At 41.5% G+C, this 25,740-nt stretch overlaps 1 protein-coding gene across 4 annotated transcripts in view; it reads left to right on the top strand.

The window, feature by feature from the left end:
* NFATC3 (nuclear factor of activated T cells 3) overlaps positions 1-25,740 on the top strand; it is a 149,652-nt gene that overhangs the window by 80,051 nt on the left and 43,861 nt on the right. For all 4 annotated transcript variants that reach the window (XM_056526432.1, XM_056526434.1, XM_056526433.1 and 1 more), the window contains 4 exons: positions 2,466-2,665; positions 5,472-5,644; positions 7,853-7,993; positions 24,944-24,996. In XM_056526432.1, the coding sequence (XP_056382407.1) occupies positions 2,466-2,665; positions 5,472-5,644; positions 7,853-7,993; positions 24,944-24,996 (567 nt within the window). The remainder of the gene's footprint in view (positions 1-2,465; positions 2,666-5,471; positions 5,645-7,852; positions 7,994-24,943; positions 24,997-25,740) is intronic.

Genomic DNA, 25,740 nt, shown 5'->3' with positions numbered 1-25,740 from the left:
TTAGCTTTTCCTCTGCACAGGTTTTGATAAATCTTCCTAGTTGTCTCGTTGGAAGTTGCACCTTCAGCCCAGACTGAGGTTCAGAGCACTCTGGGTTAGGTTTCCATTAAGAATATGTCTGTACTTTTTCTTCATCATCTTTTTGTCAACCCTGACCAGTTTCCCTGCCCCAACCACTGAAAAACACCCCCACAGCATAATGCTGCCACCATACTGTACTGTAGGGATGGTATCAGGCAGGTGATGAGCAGTGTTTTTATCTGAAAAGATTATTTTTTTTCTGGCCATCTAACACAGATTGGTGCAGTGCTGGTTGACTTTCTGGAGATTTCTCCAAACTACACACAGGATCTTTTGAGGTCAGTCAGAGTGACCATTTCGTTATTGGTAATTTCTTTTATCAAGACCCTCCTTCCCCTGTTATTCAGTTTGGTGGATCAACCAGTTGTTTGAATAGTCCTGGCTGTTCCAAACATCTTCCAGAATAATGGAGGCCACTGTGCTCTAGGGAACTTTAAGCCTATGTTCACACTACGGAATGTCCACAGAGAGAATCTCCGTGCATACATTCCACAAATTGCGGGCACCAGCATAAGGTCCGCACAGGAATGCGGCATCTAATAGACTGCTATGCATTCTGTGTGGAGGCCGCAGTAAGAATAAACGTGAAATTCTGCCATGTGCACAGCACACCAGAGTCCCGTTGGATTCAACAGGACTCAGCGGAATCTCTGTGCTGAACTCCAATGCGGAATCCGGCACGGAAATTCCGACCTGTGAACATGGCCTTAGTGTAGCAGAAATAGTGTGTCTCCACACAATCCTGTTTCTAAGCTCTTCCGACAGTTCTTTCCACCTCACGGCTTGGTTTTTGCTCTGATGTACATTGTCAGCTTATATACTTATAATACAGCTTATATCCTTCCAAATCCTGTCCAATGAACTGAATTTACCACAGGTGACTTGATCAATGTGTAGAAAACTTCAGAGATGATAAAGATAAATGAGAAGCCCAAGAACTAAATTTCAAGTACTATAGCAAAGGGTCTGAATACTTATGTCCATGCAAAATTATTATTTTTTAGTGAAATTAGTAGAAAATTCTGATTCTATTTTCTCACCATTATGGGATATTTAGTGCAGAATGATGGTGGGGGAATAGATTTTATTTTGGCACACAAATTAACAAAATGGGGGGAAGTGAAAAGGTTCCAAATGCATGCCACAGTCATATAATGACCTCTACATGAGTGGCTGCACACCACCTACTAGCAGCAGCAGCCCCGGCTTATGTGATCTTCAGCTCCGGCGTTCTTGTGAAGACCCCAGGCTTGTCATGGGTGTCTGTGTATCCGGCTGAGCTGAATTATTTATCCTGCCAAAAAGACAAAAAAAAAAAAAAAAACATAGGTTTCCACACAGAGTTTTTTTTTCTGCCATTATTTGGAAAACTGCCACTGACGTTTTTGAGCCAAAGCCAGAAGTGTATTCTTGAGGAATAGGAAATATGGGAACAACAAGGAACTTCTACATTTCCTTCCTACTGAATCTACTTCTGCCTTTGGCTCAAAAACTGCAGTGGCAGGTTTCCATTAAAAAGGCCAACAAAAACCTGTGTGGAAACCTAGCTGGATTGCGCTATTTTTTTGTTTATGTCTTCCAAAAAATCAAGTCCTACATATTCCAAAATGGTACAAATGAAAATGAAGGTTTTCTAGCAAAAGATAGTGTTGTCAGGCAAAAACGTTGTGGCAACACGAATTTATAATTTTTTCAAGGGTTTCTATTATGGCAATATAATAAGAAAAACCTATATATGTTTATTATTGCTATTATTACTAACTCACAGAATGTTATTTTAACTGAACAGCCTAAATTTAAAATGAAATTATTAATGCCAAAATCAGCAAACAATAGAACAGTTAATAAAAATTAACCAATAAGGTATATAAACCCCAAAATGGTGGCATTAAAAAATTCAACTTATCCTGCAACTAACAAGCCCTCATATGGCTTTGTCTACAGATAAAAAAAAAAAGTTATGGCACTTTGGATGGGCAGAAAGATCTGCAGCAAATATATGCACGAGTTAATGTACCCTAAGGGTCAGTTCACACGTGCATATTTTTGTTGCGGATCTGCTGAAGCACATCTGCAGCAGAAAATATGCATGTGTGAACTGACCCTAAGCACTCGCTGACACAAGCGGATTTATTTGCGGGTTTCCCGCTGCATATTAGAAAGGGGGTGTGGCTGTCTGCAGCATTTCCAGGAGCTCAATCCGGACCTAACCTCATCTAAGCTGATGGAATCAGGAAGTGATTCGCAACCTCTGACCTGTAGCCAGGATTCCTATCTTTCTTTCTTCAAAGGATGTGAAATTGTAGACTAGTCAATTGCAGTAAACTGTTAAAATGATATATAACCACTAACTAGTAAACTAGTAAATCTTTTTTGTCTTACAGCTTACAGGTTATTCTGAGAAGCCTGTAAACCTGCAAATGTTTATTGGAACCGCTGATGACCGCTATTTGAGGCCGCATGCGTTTTATCAGGTGCACAGAATAACTGGGAAAACCGTAGCTACTGCAAGCCAAGAGATTATCATAACAAGCACTAAAGTTCTGGAAATCCCACTCTTACCAGAAAACAATATGTGTGCCAGGTGCGTTTTCTCATTTTTGTTATCTATTTTGCCATAATAAATTCTATACATTTCTTTTGGACATCCAGCGTATTGACTATTATATTTGCCTTTGTATGTAGTATGAGTGCAGTCTGCCTCTTGGATCAAAGTAGTTAGTGCAAAGATTGCATAACGGTGCATGTTTGCATATGTGTTCTTATATTAATAGTTCATATTGAGTATATATTGTGTGATTTCTTAAAATCCATATTGCAGGATTACATAATTATGCAACATACATTGGTTATGGAATTTTGCCTAATAAAAAAGTGTATATTTGTTAGTGTAAGTTGATATAACCTGAACTAATTTTGTGTGCTGGGAATATGCTAGCAGCTACCCATAGCTATATGAGTTAATTACAGAATGTCTTTCAAGTTAGGCCCTATTCACATAATGTTTCAAGGCTTTGTTGTCAGTATATGTCTGGATGTTTTTAAATAAGGTATTATAATGTATACTGTGGCACAGCCATAGACTTAAATAGACCAAACCAAGTCTACTTTACGATGTGGGACACATCTGCTGTAGCCTACACTAGCAGTCTATTAAATTCTAAGGTCACATCCCGGGTATGCCGTGGTATAAGTCTGAATACCTTTTTATAGTATCTTGACATTAATTGGGGATGAATCATCAAAAATGGATTTTATTTGCGACTTACTGACCTAGCTGACCTAGCCAAGAATCTGCATAGTTTAGCATATCAAAACCTACAAATAAACTGCAGCAGAAAAATATAAAACATCAAGGCCCAGATTTATCAAACTTTGTCAAAGAAAAAATAGAGGGATTTTCCCACAGCAGCCAATTACAGCTCAGCTTTCACTTTACCACAGCTCATTAGCTGGGATGTGATTGGTTGCTGTGGGAAATTCCCTCCACTTTTTCTCTCACACAGTTTGATAATTCTGGGCCTAAATTTTTATTAAAGTTCCAAACATCCGAGACATACACATAAAATTCATATATAGCAGATGGTAGCAACTGAAAAGTCCTATTTTCAAAGTGTTTACCCTATATGTTAGGTTGGTTAGCCCCTTTAATGTCTCCTATAATAGATGTTACAGCTCTATAGTTACTATTTTTAGTGAGTCTAAATATTGTGAACGAAGGTACAGTCATAACTAAACTTGGTTCTTAGAACTTGAGTGTAAGTTGTTTTTTTTTTTGTTATAGATACACACACGCAATACACACACACACACACACACACACACACACACACACACACACACACACACACTGAAGAATATCCAGCCATTTGGAAATTATGCTGAAACATGCACACACACACATTGAGATACATATGTACATCTCAATGTGTGTGTGTGCATGTTTCAGCATAACTTCGAAATGGCTGGATATTCTTCAGTGGAACGTGGTACACGTGTTATTTATATGTCAACTAAAAACATAGTAAAGTTAAAGAGGCACTGTCATTGTTGAGAACTTTTGATATATTGCAGAACTCATTATAATATGCCATTTCGCAATATACAACTGTTTAAAAAAAAAAAAGTTAATTTTCACCTGAAATTAAAGCTCACTAGAGGTTGCCTGTCTTTTAGCCAGACAGACTAGTCTAGATTTTGCAACATCCTGGATACCAGACGAAAAGCATGCTGGTATCCAGTATAGACGATCCTTGCATTATTAGGTAGAGTGTATTCGCAGGCACGCACTGCCTGTGAACGAGCACAGGGAGCGCGCACACAGGCAGTGCGGAAAACACTCACAGGCCCTACACAGGCTCACCCCCAAGACTCAGAGCAGATGTGTTATCACTCCGAGTGAGGGAGACAGATAAATATGCCCCCCTCCAGCCAGCATGATGAAAAAGTAACTCAGCAGCAGATAAATGCTTTTTTCTCTGGATGTATAGGTCCTAGACACACAAATATTATATGCACACGACCAGGATTAGGTACTGAGTAACATCACTGTGACATTACTTTCTGGCTGCAATGATTACTACTTTTGTATGCCATTCACCATGCGGTTAAACTAGCATCATGTTATATTGATTCTTTAGGTCGGCACAATTAGAACAATACCTTACCTTACGTCATGTTTTACTTTTGAAACTTTTTAGAAAAACATATTGGCCCAGATTTATCAAACTGTGAGAGAAAAAGTGAATTTCCCATAGCAACCAATCACAGCTCAGCTTTCACTTTACCAGTTACCAGAGCTCGTTAGCTGAGCTGTGATTGGTTACTATGGGAAAAATCTCTCCATTTTTTTTCTCACACAGTTTATGCGCTGTGATCTTAAATTTTTATCAGTACTATTTTAATATTTATAGGACTTTTTTTATTGGCTTTTTATTCCGTACATTCTATGGTAAAAATAAAGTTCTCAATGCGAAATACTATTGATTGCGCAAAAAACAAGCCCTCGTATGGATCTGTAAAGCCTTGACCTAAACCTAATCGAACATCTCTGGAGAGACCTGAAAATGGCTTCCACGTACAGCTCACAACCTGACAGAGCTTGAGATGATCTGCAGAGAAGAATGGCAGAAAATTCCCAAATCCAGGTGTGCAAACCTTGTGGCATCATACCAAAGTAACCTGGAGGCTGTGATCACTGTCAAAGGTGCTTGGGTCTTAATAATATTTAAATTTTTCCTTTTAATAAAGATTTTTAACATTCGATTTTACTTTGTCATTATGAAGTGTTGAGTGCAGGATAGAGGATACGTTTTTTTGCAAAACAACAAAATGTGAAAAAAATGACCAAATGCATTTTATAATCTGTTTCAATATAATTTGTTTTACAGCATTGACTGTGCTGGGATTCTAAAGCTGCGGAATTCGGATATTGAATTGCGTAAAGGGGAGACTGACATTGGTAGGAAGAATACGCGTGTGCGTCTGGTGTTTAGAGTGCACATACCCCAGTCAAATGGAAAAGTTCTCTCCATACAAACTGCTTCCATACCTATTGAATGTTGTAAGTATTATATGTGACTAATTATCATAGTGATTTAAGAGCTTTATTTTATGCTTCATGAAGGAAGGCAAAGCACAGAGCGGGACTTCTCAGTAGATTTTACTTGGGCCAGAACGTGTCCACGCCTCACAATCAGTCACTGTAGTGAGTGACTACTGTCAAATCTGCCCTTCCTACTGCGAGAGGGTTATCATTTTTTTTCTTCTTGCCTTCTAATAGCCATAACACTTTCAATCTTCCACCTAGAGACCCATATGGGGGCTTGTTTTGTGTGCCACCAATTGTACTTTGTAAGGACATTACTCGTTTTACCACAAAATTTGCAGTGAAATGAAGAGAAAAAGATTTGGGAATCTGAAAAAAAGCTAATTGTGGGGGATTTGTTTCAATGCAGTGCAATTCTAGTATTTTTATTTTTTTACCTATACACAATTTAGATTCACGTTAATAACATGATGTTTTAATGGTTTAGATTTTTTTATATGCGATGATACCAAATATGTATGTTTCTTTAACATTATTTTACTACTTTTTTTTTTTTTTTTTATATATATATATTATTTAAATGTATATATAAAAAATATATATTGACAAAAATGTTGCGATTTAGCTGGGAGGAGCAGCAGTGAGACACACGAAGGGGCCAAGCTGCACTGCATAGAAGTCGAGAATCAGATTAACACTGGAGCTTAGCCTGCCACCTCTGCCGGAGCCAGACTGAGCTGCTGTGTTTCACCTGCATGTCGGCTTCCATGCAGCTCAGCTTGCGATTACAATATATTGTGCAGCCCTACTGCACAGTGATCGCAGTAAATGAAAAATGTACCCAGTGCCACAGTTGCTGTTTTTTGTAACCTCACATCACATGAAATGCTGTCAATAAAAGCCATAGTTTACTGCAGAAAAATTGAGCTATATGGAAATGCTGATAAATAAAAAAAATAAAAAAAACTATGGAAATGCTGACTATGGAAATGCTGATAAATAAATAAAAAAAAAAATTAAAAAAAAAAAAGATATATATATATATATACTATATTTTGCGTAGTTTATCACTGGTAACTATGCTGACCATCTGAATAAAGTTAAAATGTAATGGTGAAATTACATACATAAATCTGCATATGCAATTTTCTTTTTCACAAATATTTTATTAATTTATTAAATAAAAAAGCACATCTAGTTCCAAAAAAAAAAGTCCTTATACAGCTCTGTCATTGGGGATTACAGGTTATCGCTCTTGGAAGACAAAATTGAGAGTACAAAAATAAAATTAGGCCACAACCTAAAACAGCGACAAGCTCCTTTATTGCAATTGGTTATTGACTGAAGTGTTTCAGAGGAATCGTAGTTTAATAACTGGTTGGGCCCAGGACTTTGAGCCACCTGTGTGCACCTAAATGACAGAGAATCAAGCAAGCAAGCCCATAAGGGAATACGCTTTCTGTAAACAAACAGGGAGTGTCCTGTCAATCAAGCATAGAGGGCAGAAGCCAGGACGGCCTGGTGACTGTTTCATTTTCAGACTTACTAATCCATGATTTCTCGAAAATGTTGCAGCATTTCTAAATGAATCATAGATTGCTGTAATAAAATAAGTGGGTCCCAATCTGGACATGGTTTAGGCAGTATGAAACTGATGACAGGTTCATTTTAATTATTTAAAGGGAACCAATCAGCAGATTTTAGCATACATAACGCTTGGCAATGCATTATATATGCTAAAATCATTATCCTCCCCATCCCCGGGGGATGTTTATGCCCCCAGGGATGGTGAAAATATTGTTATAAAGTCCCGCCCGGCAAGTAGTCCTCTGAGCGCGGACTCTGACTTACCAGCCCCGTTCGCTGCGGCCATCGCCCGCCCCGACTGCTTGAATAACTGCTCGCGTCACCGCTCTGCTCCGTCTGCTTAGGGAGCAGAGCGGTGACTCAAGCGGTCGTTCAAGCCCCAGCGACAGCACCCAGGGGACTACTTGCCGGACGACTTTATGTCTTAATATTTTCACCATCCCTGGGGGCACAAATGTCCCCCGGCGATGGTGAGGATAACGATTTTAGCATACACTAGCTGAGTACCCGGCGTTATATATGCTAAAATACGGTATGCTGATTGGTTCTCTTTAATAAAATTTGTGTCACATGGTTAATGTTAATGTGCATTTTATTTTATTTAAGTATTTGCTTCTTTCCTTTTCTTCATGAAAGCCCAGCGATCTGCCCAGGAGTTACCACAAGTGGACAAATATAATATAAATAGTTGCTCGGTTAACGGCGGAGTGGAGATGATTATTATAGGTTCCAATATCATGCCTGAGTCCAAAGTGATTTTTGTGGAGAAGGGACAAGGTAGGATGAAATTCTGTCAAAATTTCTTGAATTGTTTTATTGTTTTTAGGTGTTTTAACAGAAAGCATGTTGTTGTTACTAGTATATAAATATACTGGCTAATATTTGCTAAACTGTATAATTCTAAATAAGTGTTGACTTGAACTAGACAGTCTATAAATGTTGTTTTGTGCATCTTTAGACTGTCTAATCTATGGGTACACTCTTTACTCAAAGTTTAAACCAACTATGTTCAATCTTTGGGCGTAATTCTGCTAGACTGTATTGCCATCTTATGAATCAACCCACGTCCATGTGGTCCTGCTGCTGATGGCCATGGCAACATCCACTGCAAGCGGACATTTAGCTGGCTGAACTCTGCAGGCTGAATGTCTGCAACGTGAACTAGCACTTAAAACCACTGCATGTCAACTTCTGCCACAGCACCTCGGTACAGTTCAAAACTCAGGCTTTGACTAGACCCCTCCAAAACCTAATTGGGTTGTCTGAGATAAAAGTAGGGATCGACCGATTATCGGTATGGCCGATATTATCGGCCGATAATCACGATTTTCGGCATTATCGGTATCGGCAATTACCTTGCCGATAAGCCGATAATGCCCCGCACCGCAACCACCCGCCGCGTTGCACCGCGACCGCCCCCCCGACCCACCGCGTCGCATCCCCACTGTAGTGCTGGGCTGTGCTGGGATTTTTGCCCATACCGCTATACCGGTCGGGCCCCTCCCCCACCCTCAGTCAATAAAAAAAAATAAATAAACTTACCCGTAATGGGGGTGGTCCGGGCCATCCATCCTTCCTTCCTGTAGTGTCCGGGGGCGTTCCGGATGGAGGGTGCAACGGTACGGGCTGTCCTTCTCCGGGGGTCCTCTTCTCCACTCCGGGCAGGCTCCGGCCTAGTACGCTGCATAGACGCTGCTACGCAGTGACGTCAGGTGCGTCGCTGCGCACGGGCGTCACTGCGCAGCGTCGTCTATGCAGCGTACTAGGCCGGAGCCTGCCCGGAGTGGAGAAGATGACCGCCGGAGAAGAAGGACAGCCTGGACCGGTTCACCCTCCACCCGGAACGCCCCCGGACACTACAGGAAGGAAGAATGGATGGCCCGGACCACCCTGACAGGTAGGGGAGAGAAGCGGGTGGCGGCCTATGGCCCCGCAAAAGCCACTGCAGTGCATTGATTTTAAGCGCCCGCTTTAAATCAATGACCTGCAGCGGTGTCAAGGGGGGATAAATAGCCGATAACTTATACCGGAATATCGGTATAAGTTATCGGCTATCCGCCCTAACCTCCACCGATTATAGGTCGATCCCTAGATAAAAGTATGGCTTTCTTTCTCTTGAACAACACAAATCGTATCTGTAGATTGGCGCTATATCCTTCTTTTACCCTAACCAAATAATTTTTTCTCTTTACTTTTGTTTTTTCATACGATGGTCCTTGTGCAAGTATGCAAAAATATAACTTAATACTTTGTCATGACTTACATGTGAAGTACAGAAACCTAACAGTAACAACAGGAAACTGTTGGTCCATCCACACAGCTGAATTTAAGCCAACGGAATTCAGCTTCAGAATTTTGCTTGCAGCAAAGTCCTATTGTTTTCAGTGGGATTCTGCTGTTCTGTGCACATTGTGGAATTTCACCAGCGGAACAGACATCTGCCAAGAGATTGAACATCTGCATTCTTTGGGTGGAATTCTGCAGCAGAATCCCATATAAGTCAATTGTCCCATGGGATGGTTTAAGTGAGCAGAAAGTCCCATAAAAATAAAAAAGGGGGTATCAATGAAAACTACTGATTACGGTGCATAAAATTAACCACGTATACTGAAAAATAAAAGTGTGTTGCAGGTAAGAAGAGGACAATTTTAAGCATATTGAGTTGTCATTTTTTAAAGTAGTAAAATAAAGATAATCCTAAATAAATTTGTGGATTAGTGCTGAAACAACAAATCGATTTATCTGTTGGTCAACCAGTTGTTCACAAACACTTATCAATTATCACTATGTATATATGTAACTCTGGTCCTTGGCAAAACACTTAGCAATTATCACTATGTGTGTGTATATATATATATATATATAACTGTGGTCCTTGGCAGCCTGTTTAGTGAAGACTTGCACACACAGGGTCTAAGCGAGGGTTTAGCCCCAGCCCATCTAATACTTCTGCCCTCTGGTGCCCTAACAACTTGTCAGGCACTTGCCTGAACTCAGCGATCCTCCCCCTCTGCTGGGCTGGCCCCTTGCCCTCTGCTGGGCTGGCCCCTCCCCCTCTGCAGGTCTGGCTCTTCCCTCTGCTGGGCTGGCCCCTCCACCTCTGCAGGGCTGGCCCCTCCCCCTCTGCTGGGCTGGCCCCTCCCCCTCTGCTGGGCTGGCTCCTCCTCCTGACACATGGAGCTGGAGGCCACCACAGAACTACACAGGCTGCAGGTGGTGAGTACATACCACAGTAAAGCTTCCATGTTCTACCATTCCTAATAGCCTCTGCCTTCCCTCCTCAGCCTCCATGCTAGTGGTTCCTAACCAGTGTGCCTCCAGCTGTTGCAAAACTACAACTCCCAGCATGTCTTTGCCTGACTAAGCATGCTGGGAGTTGTAGTTTTGCAACAGCTGGAGGCACACTGCTTGTGAAACACTGTTCCATGCCCTCACCCCTCTTAGCCTCCATATCTTCTTCTCCTGAGCCTCCAAACCCTCACCCCATTAGCCTTTATGTCATCTTTCTGTCTTAGTCTCCATATTTTCCCTCCATTTTCTCACACCCCTTAGCCTCTTTGTCAGTGTTTCCCAACCAGGGTGACTACAGCTGTGGCAAAACTACAAATTTCAGCATTCCCAGACAGCCATAGGCTGTCCGGGCATGCTGGGAGTTGTGGTTTTGCAACAGCTGGAGGCTCCCTGGTTGGCAAACACTTCTCTTTGTCCTCCCCTCTCTAAGGCCATGTTTACACAGCGGAATGTCCATGTGGAATTCTGATTGATTATTCTGCATGGACATTCAGCAGCAGCACAGTCCCATTGATTTCAATGGGATTGTGCTGCACTGTGCACACCGTGGAATTTCCACCACAGATATTTATCAAAAAGTTCCATCAGAACAAAAATTATACCAATAAAAACTAAAGATCACAGCCAAAAAATGACCCTCATACAGCTTTGTATACAGAAAAAGAAGTTATAGGGGTAAGAAGAGGGCAATTTTAAGCATACAAATTTTCGTACAAAAAGATATCATTTTTAAAAATCTTAAGTAAAGCAAAACCTATATAATTTGGGTATCGTTATAATCGTATGGACCTACAGAATAAATGGAACATGGCATTTTCACCGGTAAGGGCACTGTGTAGAGACAGAAGCCCTCAAAAGCTGCAAAATGGCGTTTGTTTTTTTGCCTCACAAATAATTTTTGTTGGGTGTTACCATAGATTTTGTAGTAAAATTATATAATTAAAAAATACAATTGATGGAGCCAAGTTGGAAAGTCGAGGGTTATGGTTATCAGAGGGCGAGGAAGAAAGAGCACAAAAATTTAAAAAAATCTCTTAAGAGGTTAAAATGGTGTTTTCTCGGTCATGCAAAGCAAACAACTAACCTTCTTTGGCTATTTAGGGCTATAAGCAGTTTTACTACCATAAAACTGCTAACAGATTTACTGTAACTTTTTTTTTTTTTTGCAAACATTTTTAAATTACTATGAGTATTTACCGTATTTATTTTTTACTTGAGCACCTGCCACTCAAAGGGGGAGATTTATCAAAACCTGTGCAAGGGAAAAATTGCCCATAGCAACCAATCAGATCGCTTCTTTCATTTTGCAGAGGCCTTGTTAAAAATGAAAGAAGCAAGCTGACTGGTTGCTATGGGCAACTGGGCAACTTTTCCTCTGGACAGGTTTTGATAAATCTCCCCCAAAATGTCTGCACCTTTCTGCAGCTTTCTTGAGTCTCTTGTTGTCAGGCTCTGTGCCAAAGACCAGACCTGCAATAGTTACAGAGAGAAGATGCTGGAAGATTGTGTGTGCTGGCCCTCTCTTCATTAAATGGGCTGCTGGGGGTATGTAGGATGGAAACCAGGGAAATGTGCTGCCCCTCCTATCTGGTAACAGGTAAGAAACGGGGGTATAGCCCTTACAAAGGAAAAAAACATTTTTATATATTAAAGCTAGTCCTCTCAGCCTCCGCAAAGCTCAGCATCTAACTGACCGCCACAAACTCTATCTAAACACACAATACATCCCTTACCTAAAACACACAGAAGACACTCATTCCGATACCCTCCCCTCATTATTTACCCCTCCCTAATCTAACTCACAATTATCTGCTTCTGTTTTTAAAATTTTTCCCTACAAAAAGTTTTTTTTTCTAACTTAGATTTCGTTATAAAATTAGTAATGTCATTAGACATTACAATTGATGGCACAAAAAAAACAAGCCCTCATATAGGTGTGTAAGTGAAATATTGAAAGTGTTATGGTTGTTAGAAGGCAAGGAGGAAAATTCCTGTTTCCTTAAAGGGGTACTCCGGTGAAAACCTTTTTTCTTTTAAATCAACTGGTGGCAGAAAGTTAAACATATTTGTAAATGACTTCTATTAAAAAATCTTAATCCTTCCTGTACTTATTAGCTGCTGAATACTACAGAGGAAATGAATTAAATTTTGCTTACCTGAAAATTTCAATTCCTGGAGTCCGTAGGCAGCACAGAATGGGGTTAAGTTCGTCCTCCCGAACTTGTCAGAAGAGGTAATTAGCATAAAAAAATTAACAAATTAGCGTAATTAGCCCAATTAACAGACCCCTCCCTCTAGGTATAAATGGACAAACCCACAAACAGACCATAGAGTAGTTATAAAGCAATATTTAATTAGGGTGGGATCCCTGTGCTGCCTACGGACTCCAGGAATTGAAATTTTCAGGTAAGCAAAATTTAATTCATTCCTGGACGTCCTACGGCAGCACAGAATGGGATTTAAGTAGCAGAAAATAATAAAGGGAGGGCATTACTTCTTAAACGCTTCTTCCAACACTGCCTTGCCTAGGGCTGAGCTACTGGAGACGTCCAGACGGTAGTGTTGAATGAATGTGGTTGGCGTTGCCCACGTAGCCGCTCTACAGATCTCCTGAAGTGATACCTGAGAAGCTTCAGCCCAAGATGCCGAGGTTGCCCTGGTAGAATGGGCTTTTAGATCCCTTGGAGGCTCCAGGCCTTGCTTTTGGAAGGAAAAACTGATAGTCTTCTTAATCCAGTTGGCAATAGTGGATTTGGCTGCCTTGGAGCCTTTAGATTTGGCTCCGAACTGCACAAACAAGTGTTCCGAGCACCTGAATGATGCTGTTCTAGCAATATATTCTAACACTGTACGTCTGACATCTAACTTGGAGATTTCTTGATGTTCAGCTAGAGCTGGTAGAATAATTTCCTGTTGAAGGTTATGCACAGAATGGACTTTCGGGATAAACCCGGGAAGAGTACGAAGTACTAAGGCATCCCCAAGATCTCTTAGATATGGCTCACGGCAAGAGAGTGCCTGAATCTCGCTGACCCTGCGTGCTGAAGCGATAGCCACTAAAAAACAAGTTTTCCACGTGAGAAACTTTATATCAATGGATTGAATGGGTTCAAAAGGGTCTGATGTGAGGCACTTCAAGACTCTGGAAAGATCCCAAGACGGTATAGGCTTGCTGACTTTCGGGCAAATATTATTTACCCCTTTGAAGAATCTTTTGACCAACGGGTTTCCAGTAAATCTTCCTGCTAGAAAAAAATTTATAGCGGCAAATTGGACTTTCAGAGTGGACTGCTTGAGACCCTTACTGAGTCCGAGCTGAAGAAAGTTCAGAATATCAATAATTGACGGATTATCTCCAGGAAACTTGGACTTGAAGAGACTCCATACTCTGGAGTAACACTTTCTTGTACCTGTTTTGCTTGATTTGTCCAAAGTAGATAAGACCTCACTAGATAGCCCTTTGGACCTCAGCAGGTTCAATTCACCTCCCAAGCAGTCAGATGCAGGGAGTTGAGCTCCTGATGGCAAATCCCCTGCTGGGATAGAAGATCCCTTGTCTTGGGCAGATGCCAGAAACGATTGTGAGATACTTCCATGGCTAGGGAGAACCAAGCCCTCCTGGGCCAATAAGGGAGGATCAGGATCGCTCGAGGGTTCTCCTTTTTGACCTTCAGTAGGGTCCTCTGGATTAGAGCAGGAGGAGGAAACAGATACAGGAACCTCCCCTCCCAGGATAATGACAGACCGTCCAGATGATATGGGTGGTCCAGACAAGAGAGAGAGCAGAACTTCTGCAGCTTGGCATTCCTCCTTGTCGCGAATACATCTATCTCCGGGGTACCGAACCGCTCTTCTAATTGGTTGAAGATCTCCATGCTCAATTCCCATTCGCCTGGATGAAGGGATCTCCGACTGAGAAGATCCGCCTTGACATTCAGGATACCTTGTAAGTGTACTGCCACAAGACTGTTGACGCTGCATTCCGCCCATCTGAAGATCCTGGCACACTCGGACATCAGGGATTGAGACCTGGTTCCCCCCTGTTTGTTCAGATAAAAAACTGTAGGCAGATTGTCTGACCTGACTAGGACATCCTGGTGAAGCAAAACAGGGGTGAAGTGAAGCAGTGCTAAACGCACTGCTCGCAGCTCCTTCATGTTTGAGGACAGCGAATCTTCTTCCTGGGACCAAAGGCCTTGGGTCCAGCGATTGCCAATGCAGGCTCCCCATCCACGAGCTGAAGCATCGGTCATGATGACAATTTGTTGCGATGGTAGTAACGATTTTCCTTGAGAGAACCTGTTCCGCATGAGCCACCAACGAAGTTCCCTGCGGAGAATTGAAGGAATCGAGACACAGCTTTCCAAATCTGTCTTTGATCTGTTCCAGCATGAGAGAACCCTTGTCTGCAGACTGCGCATATGGGCCTTTGCCCAGGGGACCGCATCTATCGTTGATGTAAGGCTGCCCAGGACTCTCATTGCTTGACGAATAGATACCTTCTTGGATCTTATCAGGAATTTTATCTGATTCCTCAACTTCGTTTCCCTCTCCCGGGAAATGGAGATTTTCATCGCTAGGGAATCTACTATGAACCCTAAAAAAAGAATCTGCTGTGATGGAATCAACTGAGACTTTTCCAGGTTGACTAGGAAGCCATGATTTTGGAGAAAATAAATTATTTCCTTCATGTGAAGGGACAAATCTAGGCTGGACCCAGCTCTCACCCACCAGTCGTCCAGGTACGGCACCACCGTGATTCCTTGGAGGCGTAATGCCGCCGAAAGAACCACCACTAGCTTCGTAAACACCCTCGGTGCTGAGCTCAGCCCGAAGGGAAGACACTTGAATTGTAGATGCCATGTTGTGTTGTGAATCTGAGAAATTTTCTGTATGCCGGATGGATGGGAACATGTAGATAGGCGTCTGACAAATCCAGAGTCGCCATGAAGTCTCCCTGGTTCACCAAAGGAAGTACTGATCTTATAGTTTCCATTTTGAAGTGTTTCTTGATCATGAACTTGTTCAGGTACGTGAGATCCACAACTAATCTCCACTTCCCGCTGGACTTCGGTACTGCGAAAATCCTTGAATAAATCCCGGTGAACCGCTCCTGATGTGGTACCCATTCCACTGCATTCTTCTCCAGAAAACTCTTGACCAGAGAAATCACATTCTGGTCCTGCTTTGTGTTGAGAAGAAATCTCCCCGGAGGGGAGTAAAGAAGCTCGAGTTTGTAGCCTTTCTGAATCACTGAAAGAACCCACTTGTCCTGTGTCGTATGAGCCCACACTTGAAAAAATTTTTCTAACCTTCCTCCAACCTTGGGGGATGTTAAGGTGGCGTCATAAGGGCTTCCTTTTTTCTGGAGGTTTGCTCTTAGAGGCAGAGCTAGAGTTTGCGCCTCTCCTCTGCCTACCAAACCTAGGCCTATTATACTGGCCTGGCTGAAAATTCCTCCTTTGGAATTTGGGAGACCTCCGCCATTTTGGACGGCCTTTAGATGCATCCCTTTTGGATGTTCCTGGGAAGGCATCGTTGTCATCATTCATGTCTTTGAGGATACTCTTTAGGCTTGGCCCAAAGAGAGATTCTGGGGAAAAAGGTAAGGAGCAGAGGTTATTCTTGGCTGCTACGTCCCCCTTTCCCCATTGTTTGATCCAAAGCGCTCTCCTTATAGAGTTTGATTCAGCCATATTTTGGGCTGATAGACGCAGTGTGTCCAGTGGAGCATCGCACAGGAACTCTGCCGCAGACTTCATGACAGGAATTTTCCTGATGATGTCGTCCCTAGGGACTCCATCCATAAGATCTCTGGATAATTGACTTATCCATATTCGGAGCGCTCTGGCCACCGGAACAGAGGACATCGCTACTTTGGATACTGCTGCAGCAGTAGAAAAAGCTTTTTTAGACAGAGACTCTGCTTTTCTATCCATAGGATTAGCTAGAACAGAAGATTCCTCGGAAGGAAAGTATGACTTCTTGACTAGCTTGGCTACAGGCAAATCCACCTTAGGAGGATTGAACCATGAGGAGGTAGCCTCGGATGACAGCTTGTATACCGCCCTAAAACGGGATCCAACATCTACTCTTTTCTCCGGCTTATCCCAGTTGGCCGTGAACCACTTGGTGATGGCAGGATGAGAGGGTAACACCCTGTCCTTGGAGACAGGAAAGTAATAAAGACTTTCCCTGGGAATTCTCCCCTCTGTGGAACGATCAGTCTCTAATACGTGTTTCACCGATTTTATTAGGGAATGCATGTCATCCTTGTGAAAGATATAGTAATCCTCCGGAGAGTCTTGTGACTCTACAGAGGACCTTGATTCAGATGCCTCAGAGTCTGCAGGAGAGACAGCTCTGTGTTGTATCTTACGCCTTTTTGCTGAGGGACTCTCTCCCGGTAGTATAGTGGATATCCGTTTTTTAAACCACTCAAAGAAGGAGGAGGCCTCATCTCCAAACCTATCATCTTCCACTGGTTGCTGTAGTGAACATCTGCCGCACACATCCCCTTCTGCATCATCTGCTAGAGGCTGGGAACATGATTCACATAGCCTGTGTTTTGCCTTGCTGGACCTTTTACCCCTAGGTGCCTCGTCCGACATCTGTAGAAAAAAAGGGGGGTCAATAGTAAAGCAATTCTGAACTGTATGACCAGACCACAGCATAAACAACCAAGATAGTAGTGACAGTAATTAAACGGGAAGGTACTTCACAGTAACCTAATAGATGCATATCCACAGTATGCTAACCAATCAACTACTATATATACATATTGGCAGTGTGGGAAACTTCACAGTAAACCATGCATACCCAGAAGCAAAGAAAAAAACTTACTTTTAATCTCCAGAGCCCTGCTGCCCCAAGCACAGTGTCTACGGCAGCAGGGATGACAAGGAGCAAGTTTATAAGCCTCACATGGCGGGAACGCAGGCGTCCCGCCCACCCCCCGTGACGCGCAGCTCATTTCCGGACTCCCGCGAATCGCGACTCACTGCACGCGGGAACGCCCCTTGGATCGCGGACCTCTAAGCGCTCCGGAGACCGGAGCTGCGTTGACTCGGAAGCAAACACGCCGAGCCCAGAGCACACCAGACCGGGCAGGCACCGCATGGTAAGCTAAGTACTTCACAGTACCTGCTAGGCTCAAAATACACATCTTCATGCGAACGGGACTTCACAGTCACCTTAACATAGTGAGAAAAGCGGAGTGCTTCACAGCTTACCCGCATAATCCAGGCCAAAAACCTGTAAAAAAAGAAACAATAGTATATATAAATACAGGAGGGAAAAAAAAAACCCTAATACCCCTTCTGAGTTCAGAAGAAAAAAACTCTATGGTCTGTTTGTGGGTTTGTCCATTTATACCTAGAGGGAGGGGTCTGTTAATTGGGCTAATTACGCTAATTTGTTAATTTTTTTATGCTAATTACCTCTTCTGACAAGTTCGGGAGGACGAACTTAACCCCATTCTGTGCTGCCGTAGGACGTCCAGGAATTCTTTTTTTTTTGGAATGCTCTCTGATGACATCACGAGCACAGTTCTCTCTGGTGACGTTATTATAATAATAATAATAATAACGCTTTATTTATTGTTGTCCTTAGTGGGATTTGAACCCAATTCCCCAGCACTGCAAGGCAACAGTGCTAACCACTGAGCCACCATGCTGCCCTTAGCATACATCTGCTATGCATGGTTGCTAAAATAGACAGAGATGTCAGCAGAGAGCACTGTGCTCGTGATGTCATCGGTGTGCCAAAAAGGAATTTCCTCTGTAGCATTCAGCAGCTAATAAGTACTGGAAGGATTAAGATTTTTTAATAGAAGTAATTTACAAATAGGTTTAACTTTCTGCCACCAGTTGATTTAAAAGAAAAAAGGTTTTCACCGGAGTACCCCTTTAAGGCAGTGGTCTCCAACCTGTGGACCTCCAGATGTTGCAAAACTACAACTCCCAGCCTGCCCGGACAGCCAAAGGCTGTCCGGGCAGGCTGGAAGTTGTAGTTTTGCAACATCTGGAGGTCCGCAGGTTGGAGACCACTGCCTTAAGGGGTTAAAAGTGTCCTTTTTTCCATGTCTCTCCATAGCAACCATTACTAAAATTCTTAGAAATCATTTAAAGAGAATCTGTCATCAGTGTTACCTGCACAAACCTGTTGGTACATGCTGGTAGTGCGGGTGGCACTGAAGAGAATGATACTTGTCTATCCCAGATTTGTGGTCTTGTTCGCCTGTTAAAGGGGTTATCCAGGAAAAAACTTTTTTTTTTTTATATATCAACTGGTTCCAGAAAGTTAAACAGATTTGTAAATTACTTCTATTAAACAATCTTAATCCTTTCAGTACTTATGAGCTTCTGAAGTTTAGGTTGTTCTTTTCTGTCTAAGTAATCTCTGATGACACCTGTCTCGGGAACCGCCCAGTTTAGAAGCAAATTCCCATAGCAAACCTCTTCGAAACTGGGCGGTTCCCGAGACACGTGTCATCAGAGATTACTTAGACAGAAAAGAACAACCTAAACTTCAGAAGCTCATAAGTACTGAAAGGATTAAGATTTTTTAATAGAAGTAATTTACAAATCTGTTTAACTTTCTGGAGCCAGTTGATATATAAAAAAAAGTTTTTTCCTGGATAACCCCTTTAAGCTCTTTATTTGGGTGGCTGGCTTGGAAGATAACAGGTGGATATATCACTATCATCACTACACTACCTACCTGTACCAGCAGGTTAGTGCGGATGACACCTTGAAAAAGACTACAAACTCAAGATTTCTTTTATTTTTTATTTTATTTATGTCTTTTTGTTTGGCTATATTGTGCACATATAAAAGGAAGGAAGGTCCTTCATAATTTGAAGTCTGTATGTTTTGGTGCGCTAATGGTAGGAAAGCTGAGTGTTTTTTTTTTCTAACAAAAGAAATATGAAGAAATATAAAGTAGATGATTAAATATTTATACTAATCTATGTGAATATTTCTAATGTATTGTCTGCTGTAATTAAAGTAAATAATTGATGGCTTTATTATGTAAGAGGATGGCATTAATATTTACTTATGCTGTGAGCAATGTAAGCAGCTGTCCAAACAAAACACCACTATAGATGACATGTTTTCATATGCCATGGGCTGGAATGGATAATAGTACATTAGGCAATACATCGGTTTTATTTTTACTTTAGAAAAATCTGAAGAATCAAAAGAATAGTCTCTAATTTAATTTTAAACAAGCACTCCCATTTGCACCATGTTTGAGTTTTGGGCACTTTTTGACACCCCTTTTCCCCACTGTCTGAGAGAAGGGGAATGGCTTAACCCCTTAAGGACCAGGCCCATTTTGGCCTTAAAGGGGTTGTGTGCTGCCCTGCAGTTCGGAGCTCCGCACGCAGCGTCCGGAAGTTCATTACTCCGAACGCTGTGTGCGGGCTTCCGTGTTCGCGGCCGCCGGGCGTGACGTCATGCCCGGCCCCCTGGTGACGTCACGCCCGCCCCCTCTACCAAAGTCTATGGGAAGGGGGCGTGACAGCGGTCGCACCCCCTTCCCATAGATTTTCGTTGAGGGGGTGGGCGTGACGTCACGAGGGGGCCGGGCATGACGTCACGCCCGGCGGCCGCGAACACGGAAGCCCGCTCACAGCGTTCGGAGTAATGAACTTCCGGACGCTACGTGCGGAGCTCCGAAAGCCAGGGCAGCGCACAACCCCTTTAAGGACCAGACCAATTTTATTTTTGCATTTTCATTTTTTCCTCCTCGCCTTCTAAAAATCATAACTCTTATATTTCCATCCACAGACCCATATGTGGGCTTGTTTTTTGCATCACCAATTGTATTTGTAATTTCATCACTTATTTTACCATAAAATGTACGGCGCAACCAAACAAATATTATTTATGTGGTAAAATTGAAAAGAAAACCGCAATTTAGCAAATTTTGGAAGGTTTTGTTTTCACGCTGTACATTTTCCGGTAAAAATGCCAGGTTTTCTTTATTCTGTGGGTCAATACGATTAAAATGATACCCATGATTATATGCTTTTCTATAATTGTACTGTTTAAAAAAAAATCTCAAACCATTTTAACAAAATTAGTATGTTTGAAATTGCCCTATTTTGACCACCTATAACTCTCATTTTTCCGTATATGGAGCAATATGAGGGCAAATTTTTTTTGCACCATGATCTGTAGTTTTTATCAGTACCACTTTTGCTTAGGTTTTACTTTTTATTAATTTTTAAAAAAAGTTTTTGGGAATAAAATGTGACAAAAAAGCAGCAATTTTGGACTTTAAAATTTTTTTTTTTTAACGTTTACGCCGTTCACCTTACGGGATAATAAACAATATATTATAATATATATAATATGTGAATAAATTTTTTTTTTTTTTTACGCTTTTTTTGGGGGTAAAATGGGAAAACCGCACATTTTACTTTTTATTTGGGGAGGGGATTTTTCTATTTTTTTTTACATTTTTTTTACTTTTTTTATATTTTTTTTATACACTTTTTATGTCCCCATAGGGGACTATTCATTGCAATCAGTTGATTGCTAATATTGTTGAGTGCTATGTATAGGACATAGCACTGCTCAGTATTATCGGTGATCTTCTACTCTGGTTTGCTCGGTCGCAGATCAGAGCAGAAGACCCCGGGAGACGGCCGGAGCCAGGTGAGGGGACCTTTGACCGCCATGCTGGATGATCGGATCCCCGAGGCAGTGCTACGGGGGATCCGATCATCCATTCAAAGTACCGCACTGCTGCAGATGCCGTGTTCTGTATTGATCACGGCATCTGAGAGGTTAATGGCGGACATCTGCGTGATCGCTAAGTACCACGTCACCATGACGTACATTTATGTCTATTGTCGTTAAAAAGGAATACCATGCACCAAAACTACTCCAGCATTTTGCAAACTAAGCTCCTTATAGGGGCTGATTGTCAGCTAAATAAGCTTTCCTAGACATGTTAATTTCCGATAATCAGCCAGTGTACAAGAGCCAACGACAAATGAGCAAATGCTTGTCACCTGATTTGATCTATTTCTTGTGTAGCCATTCAAACTATTGTTAGGGCAGCACATTGGCCTGTGTAAACAGGTGATGTGTGGCTTAATATAAGGAGTTGATCGAGCCATGTAAAGACTCAGTAAACGATAATGGCAGCTAGGGCCCATCTAAAAGGAATTTTGGTTTAAAAATTCTACAGATTTATCAATCATCCTAATACTTAGACTAGACAGTGGAAGACTATATAAGAATTATCAGTGTTTAGTCTAAGAATTACTAGTAAAATAAACAAAACCTATATAAATTTTATACCGTTGTATTTGTATGGACCTACAATATAAAAATGACATCTTTCCCCAAAAGTGCACTGTGTAGAAACAAAAGCCTTCCCAAAAAATTAAGAATGGCATTTTTTTTATTTTTTTTTATTTAGCCTCATAAGTTTTTTACTTTGTTGTGTTTTTTTTTTTTTCTTTACCATTAATTTGGTCATTAAATAAGTAATATCATTATCAGTGCTATGCATAGGTTGCAGTATAGGTTGCAGTGCAAAATACTAATAAATGTCTTCTCAACCATCTACTAATTACTACTCTTGAGTAGAGTTGCTGCATAATATTATATTTGCACAAAGATAAGGCTTCTGTAGGGTGCCAGTCATATGGTTACATATAGTCAACCAGCCTATAAGTTACGGTTTTGATCAGGCAGGCTGCTAAGCATCATCTAAATCTGATATTTCATGTTATGCCAACATCTCAAGACAAGACAGCATCAGCAGACTAGGTTCTGAAAAAGGTGTTTCTTTGTGGAAGTAGTCATGTGATCCCAGTCTAGCCAATAGTCTAGAGCTTACATATATCACTTCTGGATTATCCAAGGCACCAGGAGTGCAGTGACTGATTAGCTGCAGAGTTATAAAACATCTCTTACTCACACAAATTTTTTTCTTTTTGTTCTCTGCTGTGTGCAGATTCTCTTATGAATCCTATAGTATGCTGCTGTATTTTGCTTGTGGAGCGAGAGAAACCTTTCGGAAGCAGAAGACAGGGAAGACATCACATGGGATTACATTAAGACACAAATGTCATTGGTCGATCACTAGCTGCCCTTAGATAGGCTTTGGAGCAGAGCAGATGTGTGATCGGACTTCAACATCTCTTCAAAGCCAGAAACATAATTAAAAATACAGAGTTCACTTGGATAACTATATCAGAGGGGAACAAGGGATCAAGATTGTGAATACTTACTTTAGTTGACATGCAATTTTTAGGTCATCCACCAAGCATACACAAGAGCTTTTACATTATTGTTTAAACCCCTTATCCCGACAGTAATTTCTGGCACATTTGTAACTTTGTGTTCTACTAAACATCATGTTTTTTTTATTTACATAGCCTCCTAAAGGCTTGCCTTTTTTTGTGCACTCTATGTACGCCATTGGTTTTACTATATTTACTGCGGAAAAAAAGTTGTATGCCGTAATTGGAATTTGTAAATTTTGATACATTTTTAGTTTTTATGCTGTTCACTTTGGGGTAAAACTATCATGTTAATTTTTTTTTCTCTGCATGTCCATATGATTACAGCTTTAACCAATTCATATAATTTCTCTGTTTTACTATTTTACAAAGAAAAAAAATGTAAGTTGTTATTTTTTTAAATAGCACATTAAATCACCATATTTTCACCTATTTACCATTTTTATTTATTTTTTGTTCTATGGAGCTGGACTATGGTTAATTATTTGCACTGGTTTGTTTCTCCCATAGAGGAACAGGGCGGCCGCCGCGTTATGTGGGGGTCGACACGCTTCCTTTCTTGGGCGTGCCGGGGTGCTGTGCAGGAGATTGCGTGAGTCCCAGTGGTTGGACTCCCCTATGATCTAAAACAGAGGTCTTCAAACTGTGGCCCTCCAGATGTTACAAAACTACAACTCCCAGCATGCCCGGACAGCAAAAGGCTGTCCGGGCATGCTGGGAATTGTAGTTTTGTAACACCTGGAGTGCCACAGTTTGAAGACCACTGATCTAAAACTTATCCCCTATCCCTTGGATAATGAAACCGAACAGTGAATGTTGTAAATGTAAAGAAATACCAAAGTCTTTGAGAATTGCTGGAATCAAAAATCCTATCTAAACAAATGTGATACTGATAAAAAAACCACAGACCACAGAGCAAAAAAATTGCCCTTTAACAGCCCTATGTTAGAAAAAAGTTGGTAAAATAAAGCAAAACCTGTACAAATTGGGTATTGTAATCATATCGACCTACATGATAAAGATAACATGTCATTTTAAAGTGAAGTGAAGTTCGTAAAGTGCACTGCATAGTAACAAAATTTGCCAATTTTTGATCACTTGTGTATGGCATTTACCAGTCCTTGATGTCTACAACATTGACTTGTCCATTGATTCACATTGGGATATTAAGTTGAAGGCAGGTCAACTGTGGCAACAGTGAAGTAGAGGGGATGTTATGACCACTAGGGTAGGGAGGAAGGGGTCTTGCTATTACTACTGGATTTATGTGAAAATGCTCATACTCATGCCACAAAAGCCATTTCAGATCTTTGTTATTATTTTAGAGATTATACAAAGAAGGAAGGTTGCAGCAGCACTCTTGGTCAAAAAATGGAGGCTCTTAGCGCACTTTTTGATCAATACATTTCCCCTATCCACCACGTGGAGGTGGCCTCACTTCAGATCGGACCCTTACATGCTCATTCCACTCACCTCTGCTGGGCATATAGCCTTTGACTGTGTGACATGCAGGATCCACTCCCTGTGAACAGGGAGGGGTGCACGACTACAGAGGGTGCCATTCCCCCTAACTTGCACATCAAAAATCATTTCTGTTTTCTTCATTTGTTGATCTGAATGTTCAGACTAAATAAATGTGTGATTAAAGAAGTAGGGGAAACACTGAAGTACTTGGGCATATCATCATTCTTTGTTTTGTTCAGGGCATTTAAAAGAAACAATTTGGAGTACGATAAAATCACATTTAGGATATTTTTGAAAACTTCTCGAATGTGACATCTTAGTATTGCCTAATGGACTCATGTAGTTTTTTCATTTGTTGATGGGCATAGATCAAACACATGCCTTATGAAAAAGTAATGAGCATTTATTGCTTAAGAAATGGAAAAGTATAGACTACAGCAGAGAAAATGAGCTATTAACCCTGCAGAACTCATGGCATCAGAGACGACATGGCTCTTTTTTTTTCTGCCCCTAAATTTAGTTCAACATTTTTGGTTATCATTAGTTTCAAACTTTCCTTTTTATAAATATGACAAAAGTTCACTGTTAAAAATTCACTATCATGGGAGGAGGTTTCATCCATATATATGTTGATTGTTATTCTCATGTATTTGAGTCCATTTGAGTTTGTTTTTTATTTATTTATTTTATTTTCTTGTATTTAGATGGACGGCCACAGTGGGAAGTAGAAGCAAAAATTGTGGGTGAAAAGAGACAAGTGAGTTTTCACTTTAACATAAATCTAATTCACAATAGCTTTATGTTTGAAGAAGCACTGGCAGCAGAGACTATTATTAGAATGTGCCTGTCATATCACAAAAAAATTGTGAAAAATTGTTACTAGGTCATGCAGATTCCTTACGTGTGTTTTTTGTGTGTCTAGCATCAGTATTTGGCTCACAAATCCCTCTGAACTGCTTCTTGCTCTTTCTGAAATCCACTGCTCAGGAAGGCATGTGTCCCAAGCAAGTATTGAGCCCGCCCTCACTCACCATGCATTCGCTTCCTCCTTGAGTCTGCAGTGCTGGGTCACTTCCTCCTTGAGTCTGCACTGCTGGGTCTCTTAATCCAATCACTGCAGGCTGCTCTGTAACCTCTTCCTCTCTGTTTCCAGACCGGAGTCTGATAGGCAAGACAGGAGTGAGCACAGTGAGTGCTAGTCCCGCCCTTACTTACTAGACTTTGTCCCAGCCTGTGCTTCAGCTGGGACAAAGATGATGCTGCAGCCGGAAAGGAATTTGTCATGATTGGTATGGGGACCCCTAGGGGTCTTTTTTTTTTTTTTTTTAAAGGGGTTGTGCGCTGCCCTGACTTTCGGAGCTCCGCTCACAGCGTCCGGAAGTTCACTACTCCGAACGTTGTGTGCGGGCTTTCGTGTTCGCGGCCGCTGGGCGTGACGTCTCGCCCGGCCCCTTGTGACGTCTCGCCCGCCCCCTCTACCAAAGTCTATGGGAAGGGGGCA

This window comes from Hyla sarda, chromosome 6 (genome assembly GCF_029499605.1).
Source record: "Hyla sarda isolate aHylSar1 chromosome 6, aHylSar1.hap1, whole genome shotgun sequence".
In the NCBI taxonomy this organism is placed as follows: Eukaryota; Metazoa; Chordata; class Amphibia; order Anura; family Hylidae; genus Hyla; species Hyla sarda.
The sequence above is the reverse complement of the archived record's forward strand: the minus strand, read 5'-3'. Positions and strand labels throughout refer to the sequence as shown.